Here is a 25,575-nt window from a genome sequence, read left to right on the forward strand (position 1 = left end):
AAAAACAAACAACCCAATTAAAAAATGGGCAGAAGACCTAAATAGACATTTCATCAAAAAAAGACATACAGATGGCCAAGAGGCACATGAAAAGATGTTCAACATCACTAATTATTAGAGAAATGCAAATCAAAACTACAATGAGGTATCACCTCACACCAGTCAGAATGGCCATTATCAAAATATCTACAAACTGTAAATGCTGGAGAGGGTGTGGTGAAAAGGGAACCCTCCTGCACTGTTGGTGGGAATGTAAATTGATACAGCCACTATGGAGAACAGTATGGAGGTTCCTTAAAAAACTAAAACTAGAACTACCATATGACCCAGCAATCCCACTACTGGGCATATACCCTGAGAAAACCATAATTCAGAAGAGACATGTATCACAATGTTCATTGCAGCACTATTTACCATAGCCAGGACATGGAAGCAACCTAAGTGTCCATCGACAGATGAATGGATAAAGAAGGTGTAGCATATACATACAATGGAATATTACTCAGCCATAAAAAGAAATGAAACTGAGTTATTTTTAGTGAGGTGGATGGACCTAGAGTCTGTCATACAGAGTGAAGTAAGTCAGAAAGAGAAAAACAAATACCATATGCTAACACATATATATGGAATCTTAAAAAAAAAAAAATGGTACTGATGAACCCAGTGGCAAGGCAGGAATAAAGATGCAGACATACAGAATGGACTTGAGGACATGGGGTGGGAGGGGGAAGCTGGGGCGAAGTGAGAGAAGCATCGACATATATACACTACCAACTGTAAAATAGTTAGCTAGTGGGAAGCAGCTGCATAGCACAGGGAGATCAGCTCCGTGCTGTGCGACGACCTAGAGGGATGGGATAGAGAGGGTGAGAGAGAGGCTCAAGAGGGAGAGGATATGGGGATATACGTAGGCATATGGCTGATTCACTTTGTTGTACGACAGAAACTAACACAGCATTGTGAAGCAATTATACTCCAATAAAGATGCATATAAATAAATAAAATACACAGAGCCAAAGGCCAGTCTGAGGGAAATATTTTCAATTATCAGAAATGAAAACCTGTAATTTAATTCTCAAAAACACCTAATGAAGCGGAAGTTTTATCCTATCAGGGATATACTTTATAACTGTATATACTGCCTTGTAAGTACAGCACACAATTTTCTCTTTTTTGATAGGAATCACACAATATGGAATGTATTTGATTTTCCTGTGTTGATAGCATTTAGAAACCTACAGAGGCACTTCAAAGAGCAAATATGTCTCTGCCACAAAGCTGCATGTTTTATGCATCTCATCAACAATAAAAACAACTTTCAATCAGCCATGCTAGAAGAAAGACTAAATTAGATTTGTCTTCTCTGTAGAGAAAATATTACAAAAGTATCATCCTATGGAAAAGTAATCAGAGGGTATGCCACCAAAAATTTGAAAGGAAAACAAAAGAATTATAGTGTTTATCAGGGAGTTCATTAAGAAGAATATTACTTTTTTTGTTTTTGTGGTTTTGCAGTAGTTGCTCAAGTTTTTTTTTTTTAATTCACAGGTTGTGGTGATTTCTTTTCTCATTCTAAATGAACATTCACTTTAAAATCTTGTTTGTGTGGGCTTCCCTGGTGGTGCAGTGGTTGAGAGTCCGCCTGTCGATGCAGGGGACACAGGTCCGGTCCGGGAAGATCCCACATGCTGCGGAGCAACTGGGCCCATGAGCCATGGCCGCTGAGCCTGCGTGTCCAGAGCCTGTGCTCCGCAACGGGAGAGGCCACAACAGTGAGAGGCCCGCGTACCGCAAAAAAAAAATAATAATCTTTTTTGTGTTTGGAACTTTGCGTCCTCGTTCTTGAAGAGAGCCCTACAAAGCCTGTATTCTCCAAGATTTCAGGCATTTCTCTCCAGACATTTTAACTACAGCTAATACCCAAGAACAGTTACTGACATGGAAAGGTTCATCATTACACAATGAATGCTTTCTCGATTGAATAATCTTCTGAATTGATGTCTCTGTCATAGATGGGCTGCCAGTGCACCTACAAATCATATCTATTGAAAAATGGCATTTTCCTCTATTTCCTTTGCTACTTCTCTCCAGGCTGACAAAATACATGTCTGCAATTGTCTGGAGCATTCCGGCTTCCACTATTAATTAAGCAAATTTGGAACCAGCTTCCTGAGCTCATTCTCGTATTGTTCATGGAGTTCCCATTTTGTGCTTGCAGAAGTGTGAAGAGTCCAAGTCATTTTCTGTGTAAGACGCCTGGTTTGTGGCAAGCAGCTGGTGACATTACTTCCCATGATGACTTTTCCATAAAAAAAAGGGTATTTATGCTGAGGAAGAGACTGGTCATCAACATGAAAATTCTAATTAGTGACAAGGGTGTTTTTAAGCTACTAAGTTTGTTTTGTGAACCTGATGATATTCCAGCTTTAATCAAGAAATTGTCTATGGTCGTGGGGAAAATAAATACCTGTAAAAATTAAACCAACTTAAATATAAAATACTTAAGGGGACTTAAATTTTATGGCTTCAAAAAATTCTATTTTTCAAAATTACTTTGTAGGTTGTCTGCATTTCTACAAATGTTTTAAAAGAAATTACACTGAGAATTTTGAACAATTAAATATGAGATAAAGAAAATAGGAAGTAATATAATAGTATTGAATAAATTCAATAATTAAAATTCTTCAAATAATCTTTCAGTGGAATTAAAGTTATTTGAGTCATTAAATTTCTGAAAAGTTCACAAAAATAAATATCAATTACTTTTAGATAATGTCAAAAATATTTGGGAAAAAGTCAGTTTCCTGATATTATAAAGGCCACTTTAATAAAATTATGGTCAATTATTATTTATTTTTAGATGTAAGCTTTTTTTCTAAGGAAAAACAATACTTTATTATGAAATTCTATCAAGAATCACACTTTAACAATTACATCAACTTCAACAGCCAAGATGGGAGAAACACAAGAAACACTGAGAAAATGAATAAAATCAATTATGTTCTGCTTAGGAAACTTTAACATTAGATAATGATAATGAAAACAAAAACCAAAGAATCAGATAATGAAAAAAAAAATCTCGTTAGTAGGAAAAATTTTAAAACCACAAGAGAAAATTCAATAGAAAGAAAAACTAAAATGTTTCCTGAGCCACCAGTCAAAGAACTTCATGTTTTATAATGAAATCATTGCTGAAGTTATGGGATACTGACCCACAGGACAGGCAGGTAGATTAGCTACTGGAGCATTCTCTGCTATGGGGACACACGTAATGTTTTTGATGTCAAATTTATTGTAACTGAATTCAAGAAAATGGTGTTCAAATGTTATTTCAAACATTGTACATTTAATAGGGTTGTTGTTTTGTTTTGTTTTGTTTAAATGGCTGACAAAGGTTTGCACACCTGTAGTCCATGGGAGACAGGCCAGATGCCTCGGTACAATGTGTGCAAAGGGAAAATTAAAATACAAGGAAAATGTTTCAAAAGCATGCAGACTCCATTGCACCTACCATACACTCTCCTTCCCCATCTCCCACCTCCAACCTTGCTCTCAACATCAATAGATTCCCCAAATTAAAGAACTTCACCCAGAGGGAAAGTGTAGTCCTTTAGGCCAATGGCTGCCCATGGGGGTGAGGGGGATCTAGGTGACAGATGGCAGAGAAGAAATGGCCTCGTGGGGACCCTCAAACCCCCTGGTAGACTTCTTCCAAATATGTAACAGTCATCGGAGTACAGGTTAGCTGACAGGCTGTGAGCTTATCTTCTTAGGAGAAGATCACCTGACCTATCGCTCTTTAAAGGGATAACAGATCAAAGAAAAATGAAGCATGGGTCATAACCAACTGAGTGACACTCACATAGGCCAAAATCTTTTCAATTTCTCTCCACTGAAACCGTGAAGTCGCAATTCTGCTGTTGTTTCTCACTTCGTACACTATGACCCCCTTGGCACAGAGCCCCAAGGCCATCTCTCCTCCTGGCCTTGTCTTCTCTGGGAGAACTTGGTAAACCAGCACACCATATTCCGGGAGCTGCTGAGTCACCTGGAATGAGAAAAAGGCCAATTAAGAAGAGACAGGCACATTGGTCTAAAATAATGGATTTCAAACCATTCCATGAAGAAAACACCTTCACGTACGTTCTGAAAAAAAAAAGTAGGATTGCCAGATAAGTTTAGGAAACACTGAACTAAACAGATCTCCTTACTATAGAATTCCTCCGTACCTCTAATATGATAGTGTTTTTCTATTTTATTAACCCAAGGAATCCTTTCCTAATGAAGTACCTTGAGACACTTGGAACACAGTTACTATGAAAATGGTACAAATAAATAGAGTAAAAATATTCTGAACAAAGTTATAGAATTCAGACTCTCTTGAATCATCTCAAAGTAAAGAATCCTTTTTCCCAAAGTCTACTGCAATACAATCTGGTACAACGCCTTCATTTTACAGATGGGAAAACTGAGGCCCAGGCACAGAAAGCAAACTTCCAAATGGTTAGCATCACTGTTAAAGCAAGATGAGCCATGAACATCCTGCAGAGAAAATGACCAATCACTGGCCCTTCTCACCATGTAACAGTGCTTTGGTGGGGTCCCCACAGCACAAGATCTGTCTTCAGTTTACCAGTTCAGGAGATGGAATTTTGTCAGGGGCATGAGGGTCAATCAGAGCTGGGAACTGCATCAGGCCAACCAAAGTCTTAAGAGGCCAAAGTATAAACCTAACACAAATGTTTTTATGTCTGAATGGTAATCATGTCTCTATTCTGGTCTCTACCATCTTCTTCTTCACCTGGAAGACTCCAGTTTTTACCAAACGGTTGATGCACCTCAGCTCACAGCAGGGACATTTTGCTCCAGGCATTTGAAACCCTCTCAGAAGGGTTTCACTGGTGAGATCTGGTATCTCATCTCTACCCCCGAGCGGAGGGCTCTATGTCCTGCCTCATCTCTCTCATCCCCAGGTGGGGTCACAAAAGTGAGGACAAATTATGGCTTTTGAGAGCTCCTTTCTCAAGCCCTTTGCTGACCTTTCTCCTTCTGCTGGTAAGTAATCTGTGCAGATAGGTTACACTGCCTACGAAGCCTACAGCTCTTCACATGATCTTGATTGCATTTCTGGACCCTGAATCTCCCCGCTTTGTTTAACTTTGGAGAGACCCTCTCACTGTCACTCTCATCACCGTCATCATCATCATCCAAAACGATATTTGTTGGACATTGGTGCTGAAGTATCCAATGGCCAGACCAGGCATGTACTTAAAGTATGACAAAGCAGGACCATCCCAAAACAATTAGGTAAATTCTTTTAAAGAATTTGATGTGATACAGCAAAGGAAACCATAAACAAGATGAAAAGACAACCCTCAGAACGGGAGAAAGTATCTGCAAATGAAGCATCTGACAAAGGATTAGTCTCCAAAATTTGCAAGCAGCTCATGCAGCTCAATATCAAAAAAACAAACAACCCAATCCAAAAATGAGCAGAAGACCTAAATAGACATTTCTCCAAAGAAGATATACAGATTGCCAACAAACACATGAAAGGATGCTCAACATCACTAATCATTAGAGAAATGCAAATCAAAACTACAATGAGATATCATCTCACACCAGTCAGAATGGCCATCATCAAAAAATCTACAAACAATAAATGCTGGAGAGGATGTGGTTTTGAAAAGGGAACACTCTTGCACTGCTGGTGGCGATGTAAACTGATACAGCCACTATGGAGAACAGTATGGAGGTTCCTTAAAAAACTAAAAATAGAACTACCATACGACCCAGCAATCCCACTACTGGGCATATACCCTGAGAAAACCATAATTCAAAAAGAGTCATGTACCAAAATGTTCATTGCAGCTCTATTTACAATAGCCTGGAGATGGAAACAACCTAAGTGTCCATCGACAGATGAATTGATAAAGAAGATGTGACACATATATACAATGGAATATTACTCAGCCATAAAAAGAAATGAAATTGAGTTATTTGTAGTGAGATGGATGGACTTAGAGTCTGTCACACAGAGTGAAGTAAGTCAGAAAGAGAAAAACAAATACCATATGCTAACACATATATATGGAATCTAAAAAAAAATGGCCATGAAGAACCTAGCGGCAAGACAGGAATAAAGACACAGACTTACTAGAGAATGGACTTGAGGATATGGGGAGGGGGAAGGGTAAGCTGGGACAAAGTGAGAGAGTGGCATGGACATATATACACTACCAAACATAAAATAGATAGCTAGTGGGAAGCAGTCACATAGCACAGGGAGATCAGCTCAGTGCTTTGTGACCACCTCGAGGGGTGGGATAGGGAGGGTGGGAGGGAGGGAGACGCAAGAGGGAAGAGATATGGGGATACATGTATATGTATAACTGATTCACTTTGTTATAAAGCAGAAACTAACACACCATTGTAAAGCAATTATACTCCAATAAAGATGTTTTAAAAAAAAGAATTTGATGTGATAGTTCAAAAAAAAAAATTAAACCATTAAAGTCGTCATCATCAGAATAGAGATGGCTTTGTTAGAGTTTCTTACATTTTTTAAATTGTTCAGTATTTATTTTAATTTTTAATTTTTTAATTATATAGAGAGGGATATGATACTGAAGTACCTGGAGCCACAAAATTCTTAAAATGGTAAAGTGCCATTCTGTAATGGAGCAGGACCCTGTGGGGCCTTCCTGGGATAGACACACACACAGACCCCACCATGTCTTCCGCCTGCCTCTTGATTGTAGAAAAACTTTAGCTTCCTAGTCCTTCCCCGAGTTCCAAAGAATAAATTTAATCAGACAAGTGAGAAAACAAAGGAAAACAGTCAAGCAAGACAATTTAATAAGAGCCGTTAAACAAAGTTAAGAACGTGTAATTCCTCCTCAAAGGCTATAGATAATATTCTGAGCCATATCCTTTGAGCTGTTTTGCAGATACTGAAACCGCCACCAGGAGGAAGAAGTTAACTGTATGCTGACCACCACCAGCATGTAGACCCCCAGACTGGTTGGAACCAGAAGGTTGATGATGTTGACTCCCAATTACCTCACTGCCAACCAATCAAAAGAATGTCCCTGAGTTGATCACACACCCCACAGCCCTCTCCCTCACCCTGTCTTTAAAAACCTTTCCCTGAAAGCCATCAGAGAGTTCGGGTCTTTTGAGCATGAGCTGCCCATTCTCCTTGTTTGGCACCTGCAATAAATGCTGCACTTTCACTCACCACAGCCAGGTGTCCATAGATTGGCCTTACTGTGCACGGGTGAGAGGACTAAGTTCAGTTCAGTAACAATTCTAAACATTTCTCATGCATTTATTTCATTTAATCTTCACAGTAATCATAAGAGATAGGTGTAGCCTTGAAACCGGTAAGATCACATATAAATCAAACCTATTTAGTGTTTTCCATCAAAGACTAAAAAAGAAAGTTTAGAGATTACCATACTAAGTGAAGTAACTCAGAGAAAGACAAATATGATACTATATTACTTACATGTGGAATCTAAAAAATAGTACAAATGAACTATTTACAAAACAGAAACAAACTCACAGACATAGAAACAAACTTGTGATTACCAAAGGGGAAAGCAGTGGGCGGTGGTGGGGGTAGATAAATTAGGACTATGGGATTAACAGATACACACTACTATATATAAAATAGAAAAACAGCAAGGATTGACTGTAGAGCACAGGGAACAATATTCAATATGTTGTAATAACCTATAATGGAAAAGAATCAGAAAAAATATATATCAATATATGTATATAACAAAATCACTTTGCTGTACACCTGAAACTAAAGCAATATTGTAAATCAACTATAGTTTGGTTAAAAAACAAAGATACGCCCTAAAAAATGTCCGCATTTTTGCTTACGAGATGGCGGCTTCCTTTACAACCACTTGTCATCCTTCAACCAGAGGAAGGAGGGACACAGTGAGCCCAGCACACTAAGCCAGGGCCTGGGCAGAGGCGGGCCAGGCATCGTCTGCCTGCAGGAGCCTCTGCAGACCTGAGTCCTTAGTCTCTCTGCTGGTTCTATGGTCCTGTGGCCACTTTCCATCAGATGTGTGCTGACGGCTTTGAAGTCCCCACTTGTCTCTCGTCAAGGGAATGCTGCATCCCCTTAACAAGGAACGCGCATGAAGGCTGGATAATGGAAGACAGCGAGCACTTTTCTGCCAGGGCTTCTCAAATGAGATGCTTGAGGGTCTACACTGTGCTAGGCGTTGCAGACAATTCCAAGTGACTGACCAAGAAAAATGGACAGACCTCACCTTGGCAGTTCTGCTTTCAAATGACTGTCTCTATCAAAGGCAAGAAAACACAGAATATTTCTACCTGCTTCAGGAGACTTTTGTACAAAGAAATGTATAAATCCTGGAGTTTCCTTTTGAAACTGATCCCCAGATCTAAAGGCCCCACCAGGCACATAACCCTGGGGAAGCTGGGGGCCTCCTCCCACATGCCCCCAAGCTCTACCTGCACAGGCAGAGCGGCAATTCCCTCCTACCCTGAAGTAAAGTAACTGGTACTGTTATTGTTCTCATTGGGCAGTTATCACAGTGTTGCATGCCTCTGGGTACCCATCTGTCCTCCCTACAAGACTTGGGACTCCCTGGGGGCAGGAAGCATGTCCTTTCTGTCTCTGTTTGCTACTGTGCTTGGTCCACTGCAGGTGTAAGTTGTGGAGTGAGCAAAAGCTATTCGTCAGAGGCTCTGTGTGCCCACAAACATAAGGGACTGAAAAATCACTGCTTTTGCTAAAGGGCCAAAGAAAGAGTAGACCAGAGCTGCACCCATATGTATGGACCACACCACCCATGCTGTGCTGAGAACAGTTGCCCGGAAGGCTGCAAACCTGAAGTCTTCCAATGGCTTTGCTTTTGGCTCGCACTCAAGTTTTTTACTTCTGTTGTCAGAAATGTCTCTATGAGAAATGTGGTCTCCCCCCACTCACCGAATAGCGACTGTGAGCTCCAAGATTGAAGAAAGGCCCTGCCATAAGCACCCCAGCCCAATAAATCTTACCCATGTGGGGGGATCATTTCCAATGCCATCTGCTTCCAAAAGTCTCTCCTTGCCCCACAGGGCGATGGAGCTTCCTTCCTCCCAAAGGCTCAAGTCCCTTGGTCATACTTCCTTGTGGGTCTGAGCACATCCAGCCCCAGAGAAATCTCTGGAGGGGATTGCCGACTATGTGCCCTTGAACACCGATACATCTCTCAAGAGTCCAAAGGCCTCACCCTCAAGAATTCCAGCTCCGCATCCTCTCCCCAGAGCGCAGGACTTAAACGGTGCAGCTCTGAGACTTCGACTTGGACCCGGAGAGCCGTCATCCTCTCAATCAGACTTGCGGGGATGTAATCTTCAACTCGAAAGTAGGCTTTACTCTCTACCTGCTGGAAAGATGCAGAAGAAAAGAGGTGCCACAAGACGCCTTCTATGGGAATCTGAGCAGGACAGAAGCCTGTCTGCTCCTTTAAAGTGCCCACCGGGATATCATTTTCTACCATATTAGAGATTGGGCCAAACCATGTGACAGGAACAGAAGGGAGCGAGGAAAGAAGCCACCTGTTTTTGAGCCCCTTCTGTATGCCACGTGGTGCCCAGAACACATTAGCTCTTTCTATCCTCACGGGAATCCTGTGAGGACAGTATTATTATTGTCATTGCCAAGATGCACAAAATGAACAAGAAAGGAAGTCATTCAACAGGGCCAAGGTCACACCACTTGTAAGTGACAGAAAGAAGATTTCATCCCCCAAAGCCCTCACACATTCCACAATGCCACTCCACTTCCCAAAAGGCAGAGCGAAACCATGGCCCTGAAGCTTTGTTTCTATGTATTCATTTAGCGCTTCTGTCTGCATGTGCTACCAGTACACTGTCCCCTCTCACAAGGGAGGTCTTGGCTGTGGCACCATCTCTCCACAGGTGATCAAGAAGTTGTCCCCTGAACAAGAGAAGATCTGACACCCACACCCTGCCCCAGGCCAGAGCCTACATCAAGTCTACTCTTCTGGGAACCTGAGGCTGCAGCCCACCAGGAGTTGCAGGAAGATCTTCATGACTCAGCATCACTTTGCTGTCTGATGTTAGGTTCCCTGGTACAGACTCCGGGGCAGAGAGAGGTAGGCAGCTGGAGGCGTGGTCTCAGGGTTCACTGTAAGGAATGAGGAAAGTAGAGCTTGGCAGAAGGAGAAGCTGACCCTTCCCTGGTATTCCTGAATCAGCCCATCCTAGTCTCAGGAAGCCCCTCGCAGTCTAATCTTGGGCAACTACCCATGAGGGAGGCGGCTGGGAGCCGAGAGCACCTGGCCTTCTTGGGGCTGGGATTGGGCAAGTCAGTCTGATGAGGGGGTCTGAAGGGAGCAGCACAGCATCCACTACACCCCATGCCCCTGGTGTGGCACAGGAGTCCCCATGTAGCTGTGGACTGAGAATCCTCCAGCCGAGGGCTGGCCCATGCCAGTTCTGAGCTCAGCTCAGAGACGCAAAGGGAAAGAAATTGCTCAGCAATCCAGTGCATAAAAAAGCATTCAGAATGCTATCAGGATGGCCAAAATCCAGAACACAGACAACACCAAATGCTGACAAAGATGTGGAGTAACAGGAACTTGCATTCATTACTGGTGGGAATGCACGACGGTTCAGCCACTTCTGGAAGACAGTTCTTCAATTTCTTATGAAACTAAACATACTTTTACCATATGATCCAGCAATCGCGCTCCTTGGTATGTACCCAAAGGAGTTGAAAATGTACGTCCACACAGAAACCTGCACGTGGATGTTTACAGCAGCTCTATTCATAGTTGCCAAAACTTGGGAGCAAAAGAGGTCCGTCAGTAGGTGAATGAATAAATAAACTCTGGTACATGCGGACAATGGAACACTATTCAGCACTAAAAGGAAATGAGCTATCAAGTTGAAAAGACATGGAGGACACATAAATACATATCATTAAGTGAAATAAGCCATTTTGAAAAGGCTGGATGATTCTGACCTTATGACATTCTGGAAAAGGCAACACTATGGATACAATAAAAAGATTGGTGGTCGCCAGGGGTTGGGTGGAGAAAGAGAGACGAACAGGTGGAGCACAGAGGATTTTTCAGGCAGTGAAACTACTCTGTATGATACTATGATAGTGGGTATGTGTCATTATAAATTTGTCCAAACCCACAGAAGGTAAAACACCAAGAGCAAACCCTAAAAGTAACTATGAACTCTGGGGGGTAACAATATGTCCATGTGGGTTCATCAGTTGCAGCAAATGTACCACCCTGGTGGAGGACGTTGATTGTGGGGGAAGCTATGTATGTGGCGGCAGAAGGGTATATAGGAAATCTCTGCACTTGCCACTCAATTTTGCTTTGAAACTCAAACTGCTCTAAAACAAGTCTACTAAGCTTTTTTGTAAGTATGTAGGACCTTTGACCCGGCATCGCATTGCTAGGACTATGTCCTAGAGAGGTCAGCCTGAAACTAAAACAACTCCAGCACGAACATTTATTTCTATGTCATTTAGGTTAAAAAGAAAGATCAGAAGCAACTGGAACAATAATAATAGTAGTTATTACCACTCACACGGCGCCTCTAGGTGATACCCACCAGTGAGAGAACAAATAAGTGAAAAAGGTCCAGCCCTGCTGAGGCATACCGCATGGCTATCCCAAAAGCTCATTAGGAAAGCCAGGGGAAGACATAACAAGGAGTGAGAAAGCAGAATGCAAATCGAATGTGGCAACGTTTACAACTGCATAAAATCCCTGCGTGTGGTCAAAGGCTGGAAGAGAATGCACCCAGAGGAAAGTTGTTCTACTGTAATGATGTGATTAAGGAGATTTATTTTTGTACCAAACTGTCTTTGTCTCCCTTTTTAAAATGCAAATGTAATCATGTTACTTCCTGCTTAGAATTCATCAGTGGCTCCCAATCTTTCACTACAGTGGTTTCTAAATCATGGGGTTTTTTTTTCCAGCACCAGAACCATTTATCAAACAAAATATCCACCCCTTAGGAGGGCACACGAAGTTTCTCCTGGATCTGACTGGCAGTGCCACCCAGCCTCGCAGCCCGGTAGCTAAGGCTGCCGTCAAATCCCTGCAGAGCTGGACGGGACAGCCTCCTCCTCCTGCCCACTCAGTGACCCAGACACAGGGAGGGGCTCTCCCCTCTGAGTCCCCCTAATGCCCTTTGATGTGCCCACCGCAGTGCCTGGCACATAGTGAAACGAGGCCCTAGAAGTGACTCCTGGCTGTGCTTTCACTATCTTACCTAACCTCACAGAGGTGCAATTCTTCTATAATGCAGATAGAAATAACACCAGCTCTGCAGGGTTGGCACAGGCTTAGATGATGCAAGCATGGAGGAGGCCCTCCATAAATTAAGGCTGAGCGAGTGGCTGCACAAATGAATGAATGTGTGTAATCTGTTGCCTTTATACACACACACACACACACACACACACACACACACACACAGAGAGAGAGAGAGAGAGAGAGAGAGAGAGAGAGACAGAGACAGAGACAGAGAGAAACAGAGAGAGAGAGAAAGGGAAAAGGTCTGCCTTTGGAGGCCACACAGGGGCAGCAGAGAACATCTTGGAACCACACTGGTCCCCAGAGCAGCTGGAGAGGTTGAGGATAGGCAGGATCTGGGGAAGAAGCTGGAGGTGAAGGATGAGATTGGGCTGAGGCAGCAGCTAGGTGAGGCCAGTCAGAAACTGGGCAGGCCAAAGGCGCAGGGGGTTGCCAGAACTGGGCGCCTAGAGTCAGGTCTGGGCCCCTGGAGCCCCGGGGCAAGTGATCCCATAAGAAAAGTCTGGGCCTGTGTGCTCCCAGCTGCCTTCAGTGGATCTGGCCCACAGTTTCCACCAACCATCAGCCCTAGAGTTAGGGTCTCGGGTTAAACAGCGTGTCTGAATCCATAGACTGAAAGTTAGTCTTTGTTTTGTTTTACAGCAGAGCACTCCTGCTTCTGGGGTAGGGGAAGGGAAGCTTGCAAACAGCAGTTGCTACATGCCGGGCCACATACGTACGTCACCACCTTCCACCCTTACAGCAGCTTTGACCTACTACTATTTCCATTTTTCAGGTGAAAAGGCCGAGACTCAGAGAGACAACGTGCCCAAGGCCACTTAGCTACTTAACAAAAGAGTCAGGGCTTGGACCTGGTTTCTGTCTGACCCCAAAACTCAGGCCCACTCCTTTGCTCCATAGAGCCTACTAAGGGCAGCCCAACGTTCTGCCCCTGGAGGCCGCCCTCCCTACCCCCCCAATCTGCACCCCGCCCGTCCAAATGAGCCGCACACAGGTCTGGACAAGATACTGCAGCTAGGACGGTGACTGATTCACTGGGGCACCCCTGGCTGACAGCACCATCCATGAGCCTGGGCCCCTCTCCTCCCGAGACCCCCCGCCCCCCAAGTAGCAGTACAAGGGCAGGAGGGAGCTGGCCTAGGCATGGTTAGGACCCCAGCTCTGGGGACTGAGGAGACAGGAAGGAGCTCCAGTGTAAGCAGTGACAGGCCTGCAGGCTTGTCAAAGGGGCAGGGAGGGGTTCCGGGGGCCAGGCCAGCCCTGGGAGACTGCCCACCCAGGCCAGGGGGGAGGGTGGTGCCCGGAGGAGAAAGTGAAGTCTCAGTCCTTGTGGACTGAAGTGGGAGCAGGGAAGGGAGGGTCAGAAGGACAGGGTGTTGGGAACTGAGCTACGTTTCCCTGACAAGCAAGCTGCGGACTCCCCTGATGGATGACTTTTATCCACAGTCTTATCCAGCCAGGAGCCTGTACTCCATTCATCCATCCACTCCTTAGACCAATACTCTTGAGCAAACGGCCTGTGTTTGAGACACTGCTTTGGTGCTGGGGAAATGGCAGAACAAAACACACAAAACCTTTACCCTCTGGTGGATCCCATTCTAATGGAGAGACCTACAGTAAGACTGATGAGGAAATGGATACACCATGCTGGGTGATGAAAAACGCGAGGGGATGAAGAAGGACTTAGAAGGTTCCAGACGTGGTGGCACCTTCTGAAGATGTGCTGGGAGGAAAGCAAGATGATACTGGTGTAGTCTGAAACGTATTTTTCGAACTGCAACCTGCAATCCATTAGTGAGCTGTGAAATCAATCTTGTGGTTCATAGCCTGCATTTATAAATTAACTAGAATAGAATAGGAAAGACTAATGTGTATCACATATAGAAAGGGTGCATCTGATTTCCTAAACTTTCGCCTCAATTCTGTTACATGGACACATGTGTACAGGTTGGGTGGTAAATGTCTGTCATTTTTTATCAGGGGTTATGGCACAAACCATTTGAAACCAGTGATTATAAGAACGCAGTAAATTAGTAAATTACTGTTTTTAGGCAAGACCTTAGATTAGAACTACATTGCAATGTATAAACTTGACCTGTTGACCTTTGTATCCCCCAGAGTCTAGCAAAGAACACTTGATGGTTGTTTGTTGGATGAATGGATGGAGGGATGCAGTTTACCCCAATCTCAGCAGTTGATAGGTGCTAAAAACACAGGCTCAGTCTTCACATTTCTAACTGTTCCCCCCATCCCATAATTGCTTCTCCAGTGACCCCACCCAAGGGACCCCAGTCTCTACCCCTACCTCCTCTGGGTAACTGCCAAACTCAGCCTGCAGGGCGAGGACCCCCAGCTGCAGCAGCATCTCGTCATTGCAGTACAGCTTCTCCTCCAGGATGTCTCTCCGAAGCTGCAGGTAAAATTGGTGTCTTGTCCAACTGTGCCTGGGAAAGAGATGCAGGATTAAAGGTCACTGGAATGCTGAGGGCGAGGGAGACCACTAAAGCCTGGGAAGCAGGAAAAGGAGAGAAGATGAGATACAAGTCAATAGAACCCAGAGGGCAATGCCAGTAAGACAAAGGCAGTCTCCTTTATCCACACCATGCTTCCCGTTACTCATTGAGGTCTACTCTGTGCCAGTCATTTCCCACAACCATGGAGATGTTTGTTCCTGTGGTTCAAGTGAGAAAACTGATGTTCAGTGAGATGGTGTTGCTAGTAAGCAAAGGAATAGAGACAGTGATCCAACCCCAAACCGGTGACCCTTTCCTCGAACCCTCATCACTGGGCTGCTGGGAGGCGGGGCATGTTGGGGTCAGGGGAGAGAGAACTTGACCTTGACCGGCATATGTCTGAAACAAAAGGGTAAGTTCTCATTTTGACCAGAGCCTGTCCCCAAATACTGACTTTTCCCCCTTTTCTGTCATATTGGAATCCAATCAACAGAAGATCAGCCACAGTAACTGTTGTTATTTGTACGCACATTAGTTTGCCAAGCACTTGCCTAGACCCATTATCTCTAATGTCAGCCTGGATGTACATAAACACCTTAAGGAACAAACAAAGAAGTGTGCAGCACTCACTGGAGCAGCCCATAGTGACTGACAAAGAACTTTATTCTCAGAAAGAGCGTGAAGGTATCCGGGGAGCTCTTCTTCTGGGGCTGCTCATTCCAGCCTTCGGGGGCTATTTTGCACACCCTGGTTTCAGCATCCAGGAAAAAGAACTCTTTGCCTGAAATGGAAGTAGAGAGTATTTAGAGGGAAAAGCAGTCGGTCAGGCACCACCCCTCAGACTCACAGCCCTGAGCTCTGCCCGGAGGGTCAGACAAGAGCCAATTGAGTACAGGAGAGAACAGGAAGCAAGTCATCTGGATAGCTAGTACCACAGGACCTTTGTTGGGTCCATGAGAGGCCAAGAACAGGGGATAAAGAGGAGAGTGTCAAGGAAGAGAAACTCAGCACCCAGAGGAGAAAATATGATTATTTATCTTAGAGAAGATATCACTTAACATCTGCCTCCCAGCTACCATCTTATGGAAATAAAATTAAAAAACAAAGAACTGAGTATTTATTCCATTTCTGCCATGGGCCAGGTGCACCAGCTGGACCATGCTCACATCTCTCCAGCCAGAGTGTTATGGACTGAATGTTTGTATCCCCCAAATTCATATATTGAAACCCTACCCCCTGCAGGTGTGATGTTATTTGTAGGTGGGGCCTTTGGGAAGTAATTAGGTTTAGATGAGGTCATGAGGGTGGGACCCCCATGATAGGATTAGTGTAATAAGAAGAGGAAGAGACCAGAGCTGGCTCTCTCTGCTATGTGCGGACACAGTGAGGAGGTGGCCATCTGCGCCAAGAGGAGGGCCCTCACCAAGAACATGACCGTGCTCGAAGCCTGATCCTGGATTTCCCAGCCTCCAGCACTCTGAGAAATAAATGTGTGTTGTTTAAGCTACTCAGTCTACAGCATTTTGTTATAACCTGAGATGACTAAGACATGGCGTAAGTGGAGTCACCTTTGTCTTTTGACCTGAATGTTGCCACCTTGAAAACTCCACCAACCCAAGCTCAGGACTTCAACTGCAGTTAAGTTTGCCTTCTAGCACCTCTGGGAGGGAGGATGAATCAGCTCCAGCCACTGGAGGCCCCACCTCGAGCCCCTGCTCTCCTCAAGGCAAAGCTTGACCCTCACCACCCCTCCTGGGTGCCCTTGGCCACTCCCCCTGAACCCCTGCAGGTCTGCCCCAGCCCTGCTCTGCCCCATGCCCTTCTCCACACTCTGACCTCACCACGCAGTGTCCAGACCTCTGCCCGCTGTGTCCTCGGCCCTGCCCTGGCTGCTGAACCCAACTCCCCACACCAATTCACCCCTCCCTTTGGGTCACGTCTTCCCAAGGGATGGGCAGGTCCCCGTTACAGTTTGGCTGGCAGACCCTCCCAAATGGGTTTATGTCCAAACCCCTGACTGTCACTCTTGAGTGATTTACCCAGGAGACCCCAGCTGAGTAGGTCTAGGATGTCCACGTGGAAGGGGTCCAGGGGTGGGCAGCTGACTGGGAGGGAAAGTAGGGGAGAAGCCTTAAGGTTTTTCTCCCAGAGCAAGCACACTGGTTTTATTAAGGCTGCATGTTACAGATCAATAAAAATGTTTCCTGCAGGTTCTTCTATTCACACTTGAGGAAAGACTGAGCAAACATCAACTGACAACATCGAAGCATATAATGTTGCTCTTACTTGGGAGAGGGATTTTTCAGAGGTCTGCTGAGAACTATGAGAGGTAAGGTCCGCCCTCTACCCACCATGGCACACTGAGTGATCCTACCGCAAGCTGATAAGCTTCTCCCACTGGGGATGGGAGAATAGAGGAACACGGAGATCATGACACCTAGCAAGGTGGGCTGGTGGAGCAGGGTTTAACCTGAAGGCCTGTGTGATCCCAGCTCAGCCTGCTTCCCATCACTCCACACAGTGGTTAAAGAGCGTCCACTACAACGAAGGGATCTTTGCGGTAGATGGAAATAAAGACTCCCTTTAACAAAAGGGCAGAGCTGGGAAGGTGTAAAAACCCTTTCCTTCTGGATCTTCAGAAGGGGTTCTTAACTTAGGCTCCTGGGGTGGGTGTGCTGATTTCCCATTAGTCCTGGATGATTAGATGGACTCATTTTTATTTTTATTGTGGTAAAATACACACAACATAAAATTGACTGTCTTAGGGCTTCCCTGGTGGCGCAGTGGTTGAGAGTCTGCCTGCCGATGCAGGGGACGCAGGTTCGTGCCCCGGTCCGGGAAGATCCCACATGCCGTGGAGCGGCTGGGCCCGTGAGCCATGGCCGCTGAGGCTGCGCGTCCGGAGCCTGTGCTCCGCAATGGGAGAGGCCACAACAGTGAGAGGCCCATGTACCGCAAAAAAAAAAAAAAAAAAAAAAATTGACTGTCTTAACCACAGTTAAGTATATAGTTCAGGAGAATTAGGTACATTCACACTGTTGTACAACCCCATCACCACATCCATCTCCAGAACTTTTTCATCTTGTAAAACTGCAGCTCTGTCTGTACCCATGAAGCAATAACTCCCATTTCCTCCTCCACCCAGACCCTGGCAACCACCGTTCTACTTTGTGTCCCTATGAATTTGACTGCTCTAGGTACCTTACATAAGTGGAATCATACGATATCTGCCTTTTTGTAACTGGTTTATTTCACTCGGCATAATGTCCTCGAGGCTCATCTATGTTGTAGCCTCTGTGTGTCATCTAGCCATCTATGTGTCAGAATTCCCTTCCTCTTTAAGGCGGAATCATCTTCCATTGTACGTATATGCCACATTTTACTCGTCTATTCATCCGTCAGTGGATACTTGCGTTGCTTCCACATTTTAGCTACTGTGAATGATGCTGCTATGAACATGGGAATACCAATATCTCTGAGAGATGCTGCTTTCAATTATTTTGGGTATGTATGTCAATGTGGAATTGCTGGATCATAGGGTAAATTGGTAATTTTTTGAGGAACTGCCATATTGTTTTCCATAGTGGCTGCACCATTTTGCATTCCCACCTAGACGAAAATGTTTCTCACATTTGCTTGTCTAACCTCAAGGCACTGAGATTGGTCAACCAGACCCAGCAAATCACAGAAGCTACAACATCTTACAAGCATTGTTTCCTTACCATCCTCTGCACTTACTTGACAGTTTGCACATGAGGACTTGACATACTGACTAAGGTCTAGGTGTGCAAGGGGCAATGTCCCAGTCTCAAGCAGTTTTGTTAGAAGAAATAGCACTCAGGTACCTAGACAGCGGGGTTACCTGAGGCACCAGCCCAGCTGTGGGCTACCTGGGAGCCACTTACCTTTCATGTAAGCCAAGCCAAAGTAAGTGAGCTCCCCAAGGTTGGCAAAGGACGCAACAGCGCTGAAGACGGCTCCCACTGTCGACGTGATGTCACATCTCACCTCCAAGCACTGCCCGTTCAGCAGCATTACACAGAGGGCCCGGAGAGCCAAATAGGACTTCCCTTTTTTGGTCTGAAAACAAGAATGGTATAAATTGTAACAACAACTACAAGACATAGAGTCTTTACCATGGGCTAGCTATTGTGCTAACCACTTTATATGTATTTTCTCATTTAACTGACAAACAACCCGAAGAGATAAGTACGTTTGTGATTCCTGTTCAGCAGAGGAGAAGCAAGGCTCACAGACGGTAAGGGACTTGCCCAGAGTTGCACAGTTAGTAAAAGGCAGAACCAGACTCAAATCCGTGCTCTCTGCCAGCCTCTGCAGGGGCAGGAAGGCTGGGGAGCCACATGTAACAGATCTCTCCCCTGCAGAAATCGTGGCTGCCCCTTGAGCTCTGCTTCTCTAGAGGACTGCCCAGGACCACAGTGGTGAAGCGTACACCCCCAGGAGTACTGGACAACCTGATACTGACCCCCAGGCCTTCACAGAGCACAGCAGAGAGAATTTGGGTGGGCACAGATCCAAGGAAGAGAGAGGGCTGGCGCTAAGGTGATTACTGTGAACCGAGAAATTCATCAGCAGAGCCGCATCCAAAGATATGCCTTCTGTCACTTCACCCTGCTCAGACAAATTCCAGATTCATCGGCCTCTGTAGCCCCACCCTAACCACTGTTGCCTGGGCTCAACCGCCCAGAACAGCCCATCATTCTGCCGCCACAAAGTCTTGTCTGCCTGAGTCTCTGCACATACTGCCCACTGCCTGGAATGCTCTTCCTCTCCCTCCCCACGTGGCAAATTCCTATGAGTTTCCCAGATCAGGCTCAAGACCTTTTGTCTGTGGCCTGGAGGGTCAAGCCACCCTCTCCCTTCTCTGCTCCCCCGATGCTTTCTGCTCAGGGGCCCAGCCTCCCTAAGGACGGGGGCAGAGTATCCCCTGTGCCCCAAAGCCTAGACTGAGGCCTGGCCCAGACCTCCTCAGAATGTCCTCATTAAAAGACAGTCATGGGTGGACACTACAGCTGGCTTTAGTGCCATTGAGACCATGCCTGCCACCACACCATGACCTTCCTACACCCAGGGGCAGCCCCACACCCCAGGGGCCCGGGCAGGTCTGGGGACCCTGTGGGAGGGAGAGCTCTCCCATGATCCCAGGCAGGGCTGACCACATGGCACACTCTTAGCCACCCTGGTTCCTGCCTGTCCTGCACACCTGTGTCCCCTGGGGCGGTTGCTTACCATATGTGCGCATGCTGGGGCGGGGAGGGTGTGGAAGGTACTCTGAAGCACCCAGTGCTTCGGTTTAATGCTCTGCAGTTGCCCTCTTGAAATTTGTCATAATTGTATCCTTGAATGTGTGTTTTCTAAGTGATGTCCCATTGGAGCACGCACAAGGAGCGTGGGTTCACAGTGATCCTGCCTCCCCACCTCTGGTAATGGGGTCTGGCTGCCAGCTCCTCTGTTCCCTGGTGCCCCAGGCCCCGTCCAGTCTCTGCCTCCCACTCCCTACCCTGCAACCTCTGCCACCTTCCACCCAGGGCAGCCCCCGGCTTATATATTCCACCATCCCTCCCCTCCTCCCCGGGGGACTGGTTCAGGAAGGGTCCCAGTCAGGCATCTCAGAGCAGGGCATGGCAGTGGCTGTACCCACTCTGGGTCAACAGCACCACAGTTCTTTCCTTGGGCCCCAGGAGGGACAAGCCTGTCACTCACCCCCAGTCCAGGTCCGCCTGAGCTGGGGCAGCAGAGCCAAGGGAAGGGAAACTGGCTTTTCCTCCCCAGAAAACAGACAAATGCATATGCATAAATGCTAGAAGGCAAGCTCCACATGAAGAGGACTCTGCGTTGTTCATATCGGAGATCTAGGGTCTGGAGCAGTGCCTGGTACCTACTAGCTGCTTCAAGAATATTTCCTGACTGAATGGGAAGAAGAAGACAGAGCTCGTCTGGAAGGACAATCAGGACTCCGTCAGAAGTCACAGGGGGTTCCTCTTAAAGGGGAAGAGGATGCTGAAGAAAGGATGTGAAGTAGGAGTGTGACTTGGCGAGGGCTGGCAGGTGCCTGGAGGAGAGAGTGAGCCCCTCAGAGCTCAGTCAGCCTTGTGGCCTGCCCAGCTGGTCACTTCCCTCGCCAACCTCCAGCCCTACCCAGTCGAACCCAGCAGTTACCACAATTGTTCCAGGCAGATACAAGATCACCGGGGCCTCTCCAGCCAGCAGGGCGAACTCCGGCCTGGAGAACTGAAGAAACACGCAGAGTCACTCACAGTAGAGGAGAGAAATCAAAGTCAAGTTCCACGGAGCTGGACCCCCAGGTCCAGAACTGGGCTTCTCCCATGGCCTCACTTCCCCCTGCCCACCAGCAGCAGTCCCTTGCCCAGAGCCAGCAGCAAGCAGGTTTCAATGAAATGGAGCTCAACTGTGCTGAGGCCCTAGCTAGGCTGGGCATCTCAGAGCAGATGTCTTACAAGTGGGTGTGGTTTTGGTGATGTTCTAGCTGTTCAGTTAGGTGTCCACTTCATTCTCAGTGATATGATTCATGCATGATCACATAGTCTTTTATATGTCTCAAAATAAATATATATTATATGCAACAAGAGTTTTCAAAAACGAAAATACCTTTAGATTTAGATCCGATGAAACGTTTTTCCAGCTCTGGACATTGAATCAGTAGTGTGCATGAAGAGCGATTCTCAGTTTCACAATACTCCATGTTTGTAGCACACTTGTGACGCAGGAAGTGCTTTAATGCCACCATTATTTAGACCGAGCCATCTAAAATGGGCTGAGAATGGGCACCCTATGGAGTGCACATTCTCAACCCATTTTGCGGGAAGTCAAGGCTCCAAGAGGTTAAGAAACTCACCCAAATCTAACACCAGGGTTGGGTGGGCCTTCTAATCTGTCCCCCATGGGTTCCTGGCAGGACTTCTGTCTCAAGAGGCCAAACATCCAGCAGGGTGTCCCTCAGAAGCGTCTTTAGCGAGTGGTTATGAAGAAAACCAAAGAAGATGAACAAGGCCTCCCTGATGCCGGTCCATCCCTCCCCCTCCAAGTTCATGAGGCCCTGAGAGTGGCCTTGGAGGGCAGCAGGGGCTGGAGGGGAGTGTGGCACCAGGGCCACAGAGGAGAGGATGTCTTGAGGCTGCCCCGAGCTCAGCTCATCCCTAATTAGTTGAGCACATTAAGCAAATCTCTCTGCAACAGACAGACAGGCAGACAAGGCCTTCTGGGGGCATCTGGGTCTGACGTTCCCAAAGGGCTACTGATGCTCAGACAGAAGGCCTGTCAGGGACAGCCTCCTCAGTGAACAGCCTACTTGGGAGAGGTTTGTCACAGATCCAGGGGCATTGATCCCCGTGGTCACTGTGGGCTTGTGTGGTTATTAAAACAGTTTTGCAGCTCATGTCAGTGTCGTGCATCGAGGAAGGGATGCTTCTTATCTAAACACCGAAAGTGGCTCTGACCGCTGGTGCCAGAGCTGTTTCTGGCAGAAGGCGTTATCCTGGGACCATCCCTGATCTCACCCTGCAGCACAGGTGTAGCAAGCCGGCCCCTCAGCAGAGACCAGCCTGCCTGCCAGAAGTCAGGGGTCCCCGGAGCCACAAGTAGAGGTTACCCAACGTGGTCCCTCCTGTCGTCACGGACTTCCAGGCTGGGGCAGGCTGGCGTGGCTACTCTTGAGCGCCGACTCCCCACACTCGTCCAAACCCTACGGCCCTATGTGCCAACCAACCTGGAGAATCTCTCTCCCTGACTGTCCCACCCATTCCTTTGCTCCCACGTGTCACCTGTTCAGAAGGCCCTTTCCAAGTACATTCAGCCTTCTCAGCTCTCTTACCACGTCCCCTGTTCTGCCACCATCCACGCCAACGGCTGTGAACTTCCTGAACGCTGGGACTTGGTATCTTCAACCTTCTGTCCTACACAGAGTCTACAGCAAGGCCACTCAATAACACCTATTGCCCTGAATTTCAAAGTTCAGGATGATTTTAGTCCAGTTCTCTGTAAATCTCAGCCCAGGGAAGCCGCACCGCCCTGACCCCCGGCAGGACCCTGCCCATTTTCAGCTGCTGTGTCAGCCACACATGCCTCCTTGCTCACACCTCTCTTGGGAGTGCCCTTTGGTCCTCTCTGCTCACCTTTCCCTTTCTCTGCAGGAAACCCTTTCCAGAAGAAGCTGCTAGCCGTGAGTTTTCTGGGAGAGCAGAACCAGAGCTGAGCTGTCGGCCTTCCTGAAGATCTGGGGGAACTTCAGCTGGAAGAACGCTGGCCAGCGGTCAGAGAAGGAGCAACAATTAACAGTAGAAACAGCTTCCATCTAGCAAAAGCCCCCACACACGTGTGTACCCACTACTGCCCCTTCACCCCACGAGTTATATCCGCTTTGCCAATGAGGAAGCTGAGGCCCAGAGAAGTTAGGGCTGCAGAGCCACGGGGGTTGTTTTGAGGTACAAGGGTGTGGGCCGTCTCTTCCTCACCCCACTTTGACCCTGCCTCTGCTCACTGTGCTCAGGTCACAGGCTGGGCCCGTGACCCCAGGTCCTGAACACAGAATGATGGGGCTGCAGAGGGTTCTGACTTTCCTCCCTAGAATTCTATCTATTGTTCAAAATGTTTCAACGAAAAACACACATTATTTATGGAATCAGAAAAAAAAAATGATTTTCATTGGGAAAACAGCAAATAGAGTTTTGTTTTGTTTATTTATGTTTGGCTGCATTGGGTCTTTGTTGCTGCAGATGGGCTTTCTCTAGTTGCGGCGAGCAGGGCCTACTCCTCGTTGCAGTGCACGGGCTTCTCATCACGGTGGCTTCTCTTGTTGCAGATCACGGGCTCTAGGCACATGGGCTTCAGTAGTTGTGGTATGTGGGCTTAGTTGCTCCGCAGCATGTGGGATCTTCCCGGACCAGGGCTCAAACCCATGTCCCCTGAATTGGCAGGTGGATTCTTAACCACTGTGCCACCAGGGAAGTCCCACAAATAGAGTTTTAAATAGAGGAAAAAGCATTTTGAGGTGAACTCTGCAGCCTCCTGCCAAGGCCCCAGCTGTGTATTTGACATCAAGCCGGCTGCAGCCCTTGGCTGATCCGTGGAGGGACGACGAATCAAGATGTGTATAAATAAAGTTTCAAAATGCATAATGTTCCAGGTCCAGGAAGATATGGGCCCATATGGGTTTCAAGCAGGTTTATTAGACTGATTTTGAAAATAGCCACAATTCTTCTCCCTGATCCATGCCCTTAACCATGGGACTTCGAACCCCCTCCCATCAGAAGGTGGAGTCTGTTCCCCACTCCTTGAATTTGGGCTCACCTGTAGCTTTCTTTGGCCAATAGAATGAGGTGGAAGTAGTGAGGGCTAGGGCTAGTTCTGGAGGTTCTGTGGAGATACCTCTCTCTCTCTCTCCCTCCCTCCCTCCTCCCTTTTCTTCTTCCCTCCTTCCCTCTCTTGACCTCAACTCTGCCATTGTCATAAGGACAATCCCAGGCTAGCTAGCCTGTGGTGAAGAACCAGGGCTTGCCTAGACAACAGCCAGCCAACCCCCAGAAGCGAAGTTGCCCAGCTGAGGTGCAGCTGATCACAGATGCACAAGAGTACCCTGCAGAGTACAGAAGAACCTCCCAGCTGAGCACAGCCTAAATTCCTAACTCACAGAATCAAAAGCTAAATAAATCATTGTTTTTAGTCGCTGTGTTTTGTGGCTGTTTGTTACGCAGCCTCATGTGACATAGATAATCACAACAACAACAGAAGCATGTTGTTCCATAACTGAGTCTGAACTTGGTTCCCAGAGGAGACAGAATGCCCTGACACCATAGCTGCCATCAGGCCCCTCATCATCTTGGCTTCATACCTGCTTAAATGTGGCTTTTTCACCTGCCAATGCAATAGGGTCAGCTTTTTCCAGAAAAGCAACAGACTTCTCAATAATCAGAATAAAGAAGCAGGGTACAGCACGTCCCACACCAACGTCCCACAGCAAGTTCACAGCCCCGTACACCTTGCTGCTTACCTGTTCACAGAGAGGCTGCAGCAACTGTGTGCTGAGGCGCTCAGTCTGGGCTCCAGGGAGCTCTGAGTCTCTGTGCTTCTCTCTGAAACTAACCAAAGAGCATGGTGGAGGGCATGAGCAGAGGCAAAGAGCACGGCTCTCTTGAATTAAGCAACCTAGGGTGTGGATATCAGCATCACGACTTACTAGCTGTGTGCCGTTGACAAAGTTACTTGACCTTTCTGAGTCTCTTTCCTCATGTGAAAAATGGAAATGGAAATAACAGTTACAGAGGGTTGGGGGAGTTTTTAGGAGGAAAGATGAAGCTTAACAACAAAGAGAACCTTATTTTATGGACAACAAACAGTAAATTAATTTTTTTTTTTAATCTCAAATTGAAAAGCAGAGAACGGTGGAAGATTTGACGATTAGTCTAAAGGCCATTCTTCTAACACACCTAGAGCAACAACAAAAACACTCTTTCACAAATTGCCTATTCTTTCACTCCACCTAGAAATCAATTAAAGGGAAATTTTTCCTTCATGTCGTTTGTTTAAATTTGTTTTTATCAATTTTAAAAGAGAGTTTATGTTGGGTATAAATAACTCTGCTAAATTACATCTCCGAACGAAGTTTTCCTCAGGACACAGGCGAGTCCTAAGCTCAGCCCCTTCTCTTCAGGGGCTTCCTGGAAGAGTGAGGTTTATACGGGCTTTCTCTGCCTCCGCAGCATGGACATCAGGCCCACAGGGGCCAGGAAACAACAGAGTGGGTA

At 46.6% G+C, this 25,575-nt stretch overlaps 1 protein-coding gene across 1 annotated transcript in view; it reads right to left on the minus strand.

Annotated features, from left to right (window-relative positions):
- Positions 1-25,575, minus strand: part of LOC113615769 (FERM and PDZ domain-containing protein 2-like) — a 97,331-nt gene that overhangs the window by 22,952 nt on the left and 48,804 nt on the right. Inside the window, exons 7-14 of the mRNA XM_027098532.1 lie at positions 24,822-24,909; positions 22,948-23,074; positions 20,975-21,046; positions 18,700-18,874; positions 15,425-15,575; positions 14,647-14,785; positions 9,264-9,419; positions 3,863-4,048 (exon numbers count right to left, since the gene is read on the minus strand). Coding sequence (XP_026954333.1) covers positions 3,863-4,048; positions 9,264-9,419; positions 14,647-14,785; positions 15,425-15,575; positions 18,700-18,874; positions 20,975-21,046; positions 22,948-23,074; positions 24,822-24,909 — 1,094 coding nt within the window. The remainder of the gene's footprint in view (positions 1-3,862; positions 4,049-9,263; positions 9,420-14,646; positions 14,786-15,424; positions 15,576-18,699; positions 18,875-20,974; positions 21,047-22,947; positions 23,075-24,821; positions 24,910-25,575) is intronic.

This window comes from Aethalodelphis obliquidens, unplaced genomic scaffold (genome assembly GCF_003676395.1).
Source record: "Aethalodelphis obliquidens isolate GAN/ISIS:26980383/991018 unplaced genomic scaffold, ASM367639v1 scaffold124, whole genome shotgun sequence".
Classification (NCBI taxonomy): domain Eukaryota; kingdom Metazoa; phylum Chordata; class Mammalia; order Artiodactyla; family Delphinidae; genus Aethalodelphis; species Aethalodelphis obliquidens.